The sequence below is a fragment of the Phragmites australis genome, chromosome 1 (genome assembly GCF_958298935.1).
Source record: "Phragmites australis chromosome 1, lpPhrAust1.1, whole genome shotgun sequence".
Lineage (NCBI taxonomy): Eukaryota > Viridiplantae > Streptophyta > Magnoliopsida > Poales > Poaceae > Phragmites > Phragmites australis.
Genome location: NC_084921.1, coordinates 46,238,513 through 46,248,897, shown reverse-complemented (window position 1 = coordinate 46,248,897; position 10,385 = coordinate 46,238,513). Strand labels below are relative to the sequence as shown.

The following is a 10,385-nucleotide window of genomic DNA, read 5'->3' as shown; positions in this document are numbered from 1 at the left end:
GTCGGAGCAAGGCTAGTCAGAGTGAGGTTGGTTGACCATTTGCTAACTGGCGCTGCTCGCAGAACCTCCAACCATGGTTAATAACCAGTTTCAAGCAGTCTGGTCACTGCCACGACCAGTTAGGTGGGTACTGTGACCAGATTGATGGCCGATCTGGGCGATTCTGGGTGATAGAGAGGGCATGTGGGCTCCAGGATTGATTTCTCGGATGACCTCCATGACCTCATTGACTGTCAGGAACAAGACATCAACCTCAGGAAGACCCTATAGTAATGCAACTCATGAAACCCTAACCCAAGAGAGGGCCTGGAGGTGGAATTCTGAGAAAATACCAAACATATTAGTCTGATCCGAGCCAAGAAGAGATGAACATCACGATCTCTCCCTGGTGGGGAGCAGGCACGCTCTCCCCAGGGCGGTACCAAGAAGATAGGAGGTGAGGGAGCAGGTGGTTCTCGCGCATCTGCCTCAGCTTCACTGCATTGCACTTGAATTTGGGGGTGTCTAGCTTGTTGCTGGTGCACGGTGCCATTGGAATGCGGCAGAGGTTGTGGCGGAGTACGGACAAAAACAGAGGGCAAAGGCTTTGCAGCGGGAGCACGGATGGTGACAATGGGCAAAGGCTTGGAGGCTAAGGGAGGTAATGAAAGGATCTGCGGGGAGCCATCGATGGTCCATTTATACGACAGCTACGATATATCAATCGCCATGGGACCAGTCCGTTCGAAATTCAAAAGGCCACTCATGGGGAACTGAGATCCCCTCGGGTCCGACAGCAATCAATGTTTATCTCTTCCACATCCTCCTTTTTTCTCTCCCACCTCCTTCTTTTTCGCTCCGATGTTCTCTCTCTCCAGACATTTAACCTCCCCTCAGGATGTGGTTTCTTGAGCCGACCATTAAAGTAGGCTGCGTCGACCTTATGTCCCCCTGGGGCCCAAGTGATGTGACCAGACCCGACCATGACCATTTGGCAAACCACTCAGTCTCCCACATCCACGAAGAAGCTTGGGGGCTACTGTCGATGTAAAGAATAAAGGGTGCCCTGTCAGTGGATCCACACTGGCAAATGCTAGCTGGCGATTGATATTATAAAGACTGTGACCCCACCGCATGACTAGGCGAGGCTCACACGATCAGTCCTCTTATCGTAGAAGGAAACCTTGTGACCAGCCCTTGCTGGTCACGAGGCATGTACTCACCTAACTCGTCTAATCTTATTTAATATCATCCACTTAAGTTTTTTTCCCTAGGCATCTCCTATCGGCGAGCAAAGTCATGGCCGACGTAGAGGTGCAATGCCCAGTCCTATAGCATTAAATTCTATGGGATGGCCTTGCAAACAGGCGTGACATCGTTGGGCGGATGGGACAGGGCCTACAAGACGACCATGCAAGGAGGATGGTCTCACAGGCGAGCGGGCAGCGTGCGGTGACGAGACAAGGCGTATCGTTCGACAAGAGTAGGGCGAGTCTGCCTACCTTTTGTCATCATAGGCTTCGAGTAGTTGGCTCCATCGATGTTAGGCCTGTCTCAGGGTTTGGCACGGTATGTTTGTATGTATTCATCTTCTCCTACTATATAAAGGAAGGAGGACCGGACTTGTAAGGGAGGGAACTCATTTTGTAACAAGTTCATCTAAGTCATAAGAAAATACACAAGACGTAGGGCTATTATCCTATAGGAGGCCTGAACCTGAATAATTCATTGTGTTTTTGATTTTCCTTCAACACACGCATCCACCGAAAACGTTGATCACGCGCTCGTCTTTCGGTATAAACAAAATATTGTCAAGAATTAACCCTCAACAGTTATCAATAGTGCTTCTGAATTCGCATACAAATCATGTTACTAACTTTATTTGTTTTTATTTTGAATTTTTTTCCTAGCCTGTATTTGATATGGACCATTCTTTTTTCTAGGTTGAATCACAGTTTCAATCATTATGAATTGTATTTTACATTGACTCTTTATTTATATATTTTTCTTCCTAAGGGTTGTGTCCCGTCGTATGCCTCTCATCGCTATCTTGTGTTGTGCGATCCAAGCTTGATATAACAATACCCGTATCTTCCCCTACCGGTCGAAACATATGCCGCATCCTACCGATCCCTGGATTTATTGATGCACCTTTGTCGCTAATAGAAGTCATGGCTTCTATCACCTGTAATCTATATGTTTTGTCTTGTCCTGCTGTCTGCCTGACGCGATGACCTTAAGTTATATGGTGCTTCTAAATTCTTATAGAAATCATATTACTAACTTTTTTAATTTGCACGGTGTTATATAAGTAAGTACATCTACCAGTTCGGCTGGTGTTTCTGAGAACAAATGAACCTACTCATTCCGGCAGTCCTCTTGCCGTTCCATTTTTTCAAAGGACAAGAAAACGAGCGGAGTTCATGCATCCAGCGAGTGTTCCTCCCTCTTTTTTCTCTTAGAATATTCAGCCAGCCTCTCTCGTCCGCCCGTAGCTTGGCTGCATGCCAAATGTATCGCTGTCCATATCTACCATTTGGACACGAAACAAGGCGACGACGTGGAATAATCCACCCCCCCCCCCCCCTTCACGAGTCCACCTGCTAAGCCTAACTACCACCAGGCCATCACGGATCCGGGACACTGCCACAAACCAACTACCACCGCGCTCCGCTTCATAAAAAGCGTCCCCTGCGCGCGCCACCACCACGCCGTGCGCGCTCTGTCTCGCCGACGGCCGGCCGGCAGCTAACCAGCAAGCCATGGACGCGGCCTCCTTCCTCCCTGTGGCGCTGGCCCTGGTGGCCATCGTCCCCATCTCGCTCCTCCTCCTGAACCGGCTCCTCTACGGCAAACTGCCCCCGGGGCCGCGGCCGCGGCCCGTGGTGGGCAACCTGTTCGACGTGCAGCCCGTGCGGTGCCGGTGCTACCAGGAGTGGGCGCGCCGGTACGGGCCCATCATGACGGTGTGGTTCGGCTCGTCGCCCACCGTGGTGGTGTCGACGTCGGAGCTGGCCAAGGAGGTGCTCAAGACCCACGACCAGCAGCTCGCCGACCGCCCGCGGGACCGGTCCTCGGAGCGCTTCAGCCGCGGCGGGCAGGACCTCATCTGGGCGGACTACGGCCCGCACTACATCAAGGTGCGCAAGCTCTGCAACCTGGAGCTCTTCACGCCGCGCCGGCTCGAGGCGCTTAGGCCCATCCGCGAGGACGAGGTCACCGCCATGGTCGAGTCCGTCCACACAGCCGTCACCGCGCCTGGTAATCAAGAACTTCACAAATTACCATTGCTCTTAAGCTCTTGCTCTTATAATTAAACAACAGCTCTGTTTAGTGTTGCGGATGCACTAGAGTTAGCTGAGTTGTGTGGTGCCCTGTGCATCAATTTGAGCACAATGCCATCGACACAGCCTTCCATTTCTGTTCATGTGCTGCTGCTGCTGGTCAATTGTTGTGCAGACACTTCATTTTTGTCCATGTGCTGCTTTTGGTCAATTGTTTTTGCGGCCCACCGCTGGTTGGTGACTGGTCAGGGCTCAAACATTGTGGGCCCGGGTCTTAGTCACTTTGAGCTGAGTAGAACGGAACTTGCTACTTTGTTACTGATATGGTTGGATTTATATTATAAGTGGAACTTCCTACCTAACGACTAAGGCTTTTCGTTTTTCATTCAGATGGATCACCTAGTCTAATTTGGTGAAACTCTTTTCTCGCGAGTACATGTCAGTCACACATACTATATGCACGCATATATATAACCGTGGACGTGTCACAGCACACATCTAGATTATATTAAAGCCCTAGCCTCATATAGCATAGGCACATACTATGACCATTGAATGTGCTCATATGTGCATGGCTAAGCCCACACACATCCAAGCTCCTTTTCTAACCGTTGTGTTTGGCTAACATCATTTGTTTTAATGCCTTTCAATTACACAACACGTGTGAGATATAAGCAATCGTTTGTACTATATAGTGGCGGCCACATCACCGAAATACGGAGGTTGCAAAAGGCAATACCCTTTTATTGGAATGGCTAAACATTATTCAAAAATATTTTTTACGAGTAATCATTCAAATTTCTAGCCACGAGATTTGTTAGGGCATTTGTGCTTATCAACAGGTTGACATCTTCTCAGTCGAGGTCATCTTCTTTGGTGAAGTTAGGGTTGAAAGTTGAGGCTATGGGTCAGGATGTGGTGGCCCGCGGACTTTAGAGAGAGGCCGGGGAGGTAGATCGGCCTGACAGTGGTGGTAGAGGATCGTCGGTGGACGGTGATGGTTGGTGGGGGCATCATGCTTAACACTGGATAGGGAGGCAGCAGTTGAGGGCAACAATGATTGTGCCGCTAGAGCCGGTCGAGGCAGTGGCGTAGGCACTGGAGAATGGGAGGCATGAGAGTGCCGAGGAAGACGAGATGCGAGGGCACGTGGCAGTGTCGAGAGGAAGGGCTATGGAGGTAGGTCTAGCGATGTGTGGCGGCAAGGCGGTCTATTGGGCAGGTGGCAGCTATACATGAATTGTGGGGAGGGGGAGTCACAGTTATGAGGTTTTATATAAATAGGTGGGCTCGTTGGAACATCTATTATATTATCATTTGAGTATTAAAAGAAACCATCATATTCGTTGTTAAGGTCATGAAAATTATCATGTTAATCGAAAAAAAAAAGATCTAGACCACAGCATCTAACAGTCTGGATTAAACCAAAGGGTCGATATCAAATATGATTAATAAATAGCTAAATTTGGAATTAAAAATTATAGAAAATTAGTAGTTCGACTTCCATATGGTTTGGAAAGTAAAATATCTGCATAAAGAGTCTAAATAACATAAAATAACTGATAATTGAAATTAGGATTAGAATAGAAAAAAGAATTATTCATATCAAATATAGTATTAGAAAAAAATCAAATATTTAAATAAAGATTCTATGTAAAATATAATTAATTAAATGTTATCATGACAAAATATTATTGTAAGACTAGCTACATTGTTAGCGTGAGTCATCTTGCTAGTTGGGTGTTGATTCAAGGTCAAATAAGAATGATTTTGAGGGTTGAAATCATGCACATTATCTTGTGCAATGTTGTGCTTAACATCTTGGTGCATGTAAAGAACAAGATTTTTTTTTCTGACTCATCCTTTAATCGAACGGCGTAACCTTAAACTTTATCTAATTCGATGTCTATCACTTAATTGGTTCCTACTTCCATGCAGGCAAAGAAGGGAAGCCAGTGGTGGTGCGGAACTACATGTCGATGGTGGCCTTCAACAATATCACGCGGCTGGCCTTCGGGAAACGGTTCATGAACGCGGCCGGCGAGCTGGACGAGCAAGGACGCGAGTTCAAGACGATCGTCACCAACGGGATCAAGATCGGCGCGTCCCTCTCCATCGCGCAGTACATCCGGTGGCTGAGGTGGCTGGCCCCGCTCGACGAGCAGCTCTTCAAAGCCCACGGCGATCGGCGCGACCGCCTCACCGTGAAGATCATGGAGGAGCACGCCAGGGCCCTCAAGCAGCGCGGCGCCAAGCAGCACTTCGTCGACGCGCTCTTCACCCTCAGGGACCAGTACGACCTCAGCGACGACACCGTCATCGGCCTCCTCTGGGTACGCATTGCCTGGCGCCCTGGCCCATGATCTGTGTCTGCCTGTGTTCTTTGATTCACTTATCACCGATCAACTTGTGAGTTGTGATATGCAGGACATGATCACCGCTGGTATGGACACGACGGTGATATCGGTGGAGTGGGCGATGGCGGAGCTGGTGAGGAACCCCAGGGTGCAGGAGAAGCTGCAGGAGGAGCTGGACCGCGTCATCGGCCACGACCGGGTCTTGTTGGAGACGGACTTCCAGAACCTGCCTTACCTGCAGGCCGTCGTCAAGGAGTCGCTCCGGCTGCACCCGCCGACGCCGCTGATGCTCCCACACAAGGCCAGCACCCGCGTCAAGATCGCCGGATACGACATCCCAAAGGGCGCCAACGTCATCGTGAACGTGTGGGCGGTGGCGCGCGACCCCAAGGTCTGGGACAACCCGCTCGAGTTCCGGCCGGAGCGCTTCCTCCAGGAGAACATCGACATCAAGGGAGCCGACTTCCGCGTGCTGCCGTTTGGTGCTGGCCGGCGGGTGTGCCCCGGCGCACAACTCGGGATCAACCTCGTGGCGTCCATGATCGGGCACATGCTGCACCACTTCAGGTGGGCGCTGCCGGACGGGACCCGGCCGGAGGACGTGGACATGATGGAGTCCCCCGGGCTCGTCACCTTCATGGCCACGCCGCTGCAGGCTGTCGCCACACCGCGCCTCGACAAGGAGGAGCTGTACAGGCGGGTGCCGTCTGAGATGTGATCGGCCTGCGGCCTAGCGTCTGCGTTGCTGGATTCCGACGGATTTGGAAGCCGATGCCGTTGCAAATTTGTGTGTCCACTATCTCTTTTCTGGCGTTGTAGTTATACGAGCATTTGTGTACTTCAGAGCTTGCACGCTGATCATACACTTCGTTAGGCAGGAATTTATAATTTTGGCATCAAGAAATCCGCTTATACAACTATCCGTCGTAATTAGCAGAACACCGTGTAAGGCTTTGTGCAAATGGAGACTTCCGCAATGAGCACTAGTCTGCTCGTCATCACCATCTAGTTGGTCCATATGCCGAAAGATCTGAACTTTAATAAGAAATCAGTGATGATGAATAATGGTAATTATCATATTTAAGTTTTATAGGTTTCCTGTAATTCTCCAAATATATCTTTATCTCAAAAAATAAATCATTGAATGAAAGAAAACTACTCGTAGATACTTAAGGTATCCAGTAATTGAAAAGTTTTATCTTCAAAAATATAAAGAAGGAGTCCACAGGGCATATGACACCCATATATATAGAGAGAGAGAGCCAGGGAGCTCTACGGAGAACAAGTGATTACACATCTAAATGAAGAAACAAGTCAAATTTAAGCAACAGAAGCTAAGCGAGGAAATCGTCGACTAGGTTTAGATCCATCTAAGGCAACCACATATCCCTTTATAACAAGCTTAATCAATACAAGATAAATATGACATAGGGTTATTATCATCTCGAATGCCCGAACCTATATAAAACTCTATGTGTGTTCCATCGTAATTCATCTACTCAAAACATCTCATGTTTCTTTAACAAGTTCGTTAAATCAGCGATTCACAAATCGTCGACAATTGATGCTGTCTGTGGAGACCATGACAAAAGGCAGTGAAGAAACTACGCAGAAGAGGTCATCAATATCGCCTAAAGCTTCACTGAGAACCAGTTTTCTGGATGAGGGGTTCTATGACAACTTTACCTCTCTTCCCGACAAACCAGCGATCGATCGGATGAATTTCGACGATGAACTTTTCAATGACGATTCAAACGACGAGGTAAGTCGATTTAAGGACCAATACGCTAAGGATTATTGCATTAAGTTAGAACCACTCGGCTGTTAAGACAATTATGAATGTCTGATTCACAAAAAGTCGGGTTCAATCCCCGTAACTTCTGACAACATGGATTGTCAAGACACCAAACCGGAGCAATCCGATGAAATATCTATGATGGATTTGGATACCTCCTCCAAGGGCGGTTACCCGTGAGAAGTTTTCGCTATTGGAGACGGGGGTGATGATCTAAGTAATCATGATGATGATCATTCAAATAGACAGGGTTTTTCGACTCCAGGTGCAGGCAATGGTCAGCTCTATACGAGCACATCACCCCTGATCCTTAACGAAGCCTCGATTTTGCCATCCCCCGAACATCAGCAAGGGGCTGACTATTTTAAATCCATAACTGCTAAGAGGATCCTCCTTCTACAAGAGGTCCTCATGTGCCCTTCAATCATAGATCTAGCTACCCCAGCCGGTAAGGATTGGATAAAGTCAGCAGCCAACTTAACAAAGGAGATCATCATTCAAGCCGAGAACTCTCATCTGGCCCTAGTTGGAGACAACGCTAATCGGGGAAGACCAGGCAATACCCTGTCACGAGACGTATCGGACTCAGAGAAGCGCAACCCCATAAATAAATCTTCCCGGGATGACAATTGGGCGAACAACCACCGTCGCACCTCACTAGTCAAATGTCATCCAATTATTTGCAGGAGGTCATCCAATTACTACCCCTCACTAGTCTAATAGGGGAACATCCCGACATCGATCAAATCGGGACCGATCTTTGATCTTCGTGGGAAAGACTCTCGATGATGCTAGAACCAATCAAGGCATCATCAATGGATGCTTGACTTTCTCTTCAGATATACGGAACGTAAGCTAACCGGCAAGATCTAAGAACGTGACTCGAACTTATCAAGATTGTCACGCTTTAGAATGAAGCACTTGCAACCAAAGACTCTCACGGTTTTTCTTGAAGAATGGCTTCTTGTTCTTTCTTCTTGTGCTTGTTGTAGTCGTGGTCACTGTCATCCCTCTTTTTGAGTTTAGAGCAGTTTGCTTTGAAGTGGGTATTGTCATCACACTTAAAGTAGGCACGAGAACCACCCCTCCTCCAATCTCGACAATTGTTATAGAAGCGGGTGAACGTCTCCATGATCAGTGCACCGGATGGTCTGGCATTCACACTAGTACAACACCAAACCATCCGGTAAGTACAATTCTACTGGAGCCCAGTTTGCATTCCTCTCTGAAAAAAATAGTCCGGTGACCACTTCTGGTGCTCACACCGCCAACACCGGACTATCCGGCACATTCAACTTGCCCTCCGCGCTGAAAAATTTTCGGTGTTCAACATTGCACACACCGGACTATCTGGTGAGCAGAACTACTCCTGATACACACATATCAACCATTCTGGAAACATTAGTCTAGTGTGCACCCATTGCCAACACCAGACCATCTGGCGCTCTCTCCAAATTAGCATAAATAATCCTTCTCTGCAAGAATTAGTCCGATGCTCACTCTCACCCGCACCGGACCTTCCGGTGAATGAATTTTTCTCTGTCTCTACGCTAAAAAAAACTCTGGTGCTCACAACTGCCACACACCGGACTATCCGGTGAGATCAAACACCCTCACATCGGACTATCCAGTGAGTGTAAACTTCCTGCATCGAGGCAACGACATAATCTCCAATTCTTTACTACTTTAGTTAGACAAGATCAATCATTGTATACATAATTATACATTTATAATCAAAAGGACACTCAAATAAAGCCACATATTATCAATCACTCATCACAAACGATAAACCAAGGCATATGTCTACTTAGTTTCTCAATTAAAATCCATCTCTTTGCATTTTCTGTCACGTATGATGCATTGCTAGGCAAAATCCAAAATTAGACAATATACGTGACTGTTTTTACCGAAATAAGTAATATATCATCGTATTTATAATTTTAACATCCATATTCGATACCTTATTTATCGAAAACTAACTTTCGATATACTGTACGTAAAAAAAAACACAGATCCAGTCATAGTCGACACACGATGTGCCGAATATGGCATATATGACACATCATATGCGAAAATCAAGTATATTCGGCACATGAGGTACCGAATATGGGGTACAGTGTCGTATTCGGTATCTCGTGTGCCGAATATGACCGTTACCGGCTGCGAGCATTTTGATGCTGTCATTTTATGCCGGGAACCTCATGTGCCGGTACAAACCATATTCGGCATACGAGGTGCCGGCGACACCTCATGTGCCAAATACACCTAATTTTCAGCATATTAGGTACTAAATATAAGCTACAGTATCATATTCGACAGCTCATGTGCCGAATACCCCTAATTTTTGACATATAAGGTGCTGAATATAAGCTACGGTGACATATTCAGTACTTCGTGTGTCGAATATAGACAGACCCACATTTTTTCAACGTATAGTGTACCGCAAGTTAGTTTTCGATAAATAAGATACCGAATACATATATTAAAATTGTAAATATGACAATATATTATCTATTTCTGTAAATACAAACACCTATGTTATCCAATTTTAGATTTTAGTCTGCATTGATTTGTCATGGTAGACTGAACAGAGCATACATGTCGAACGCAACAGGCATCATATTTGGACCCCTCCAATCTATAGCATAAATGAAACAATAAACCAGAAACAGAGCTTCAAGCACCGATCAGTGACAGGACTACGAACGACAGATTCGCACGACATGACTTTCGACTATCTTGAAGTCTGGGACACATCAGAAGTCATCAACTTTTAACGATCACAAGCATGTTCTCTCAGACTAACTTCAGTGTCCGGTTATCAGGTGAAGCTGACTATTGCATACAAGATGCTTACTTAGTCGCTAAGATATAATCTGAATGGTCAAGATAAAGTTGTGGATTCTACTAAAAAATGTTTTCTAGCCTGATTGAGATGGGATGGGATTGCCATATGATAACGAATTTCTG

General features: G+C 46.8%; 1 protein-coding gene across 2 annotated transcripts; it reads left to right on the top strand.

Annotated features, from left to right (window-relative positions):
* The first annotated feature begins 2,583 nt into the window (after positions 1–2,583).
* Positions 2,584–6,537, top strand: LOC133922660 (cytochrome P450 98A1-like). 2 transcript variants are annotated; one of them, XM_062368084.1, is made up of 3 exons: positions 2,584–3,240; positions 5,208–5,596; positions 5,691–6,537. In XM_062368084.1, the coding sequence occupies exons 1-3, from the start codon at positions 2,742–2,744 to the stop codon at positions 6,336–6,338; spliced, it is 1,536 nt and encodes a 511-aa protein (XP_062224068.1). In that variant the 5' UTR covers positions 2,584–2,741; the 3' UTR covers positions 6,339–6,537. The 2 variants fall into 2 exon arrangements, with proteins under 2 accessions (XP_062224068.1, XP_062224060.1); XM_062368076.1 differs by having other exon boundaries at positions 2,585–3,240; positions 5,202–5,596.
* The last annotated feature ends 3,848 nt before the right edge of the window (positions 6,538–10,385 follow it).

Bases quoted from the DNA above. Each gene is read 5' to 3' on its own strand.
- LOC133922660 (XM_062368076.1), top strand. From the start codon at position 2,742: ATGGACGCGGCCTCCTTCCTCCCTGTGGCGCTGGCCCTGGTGGCCATC. The intron at 3,241-5,201 runs GTAATCAAGAAC...ACTTCCATGCAG, and splicing joins CACAGCCGTCACCGCGCCTG to GCAAAGAAGGGAAGCCAGTG. The intron at 5,597-5,690 runs GTACGCATTGCC...TGTGATATGCAG, and splicing joins CCGTCATCGGCCTCCTCTGG to GACATGATCACCGCTGGTAT.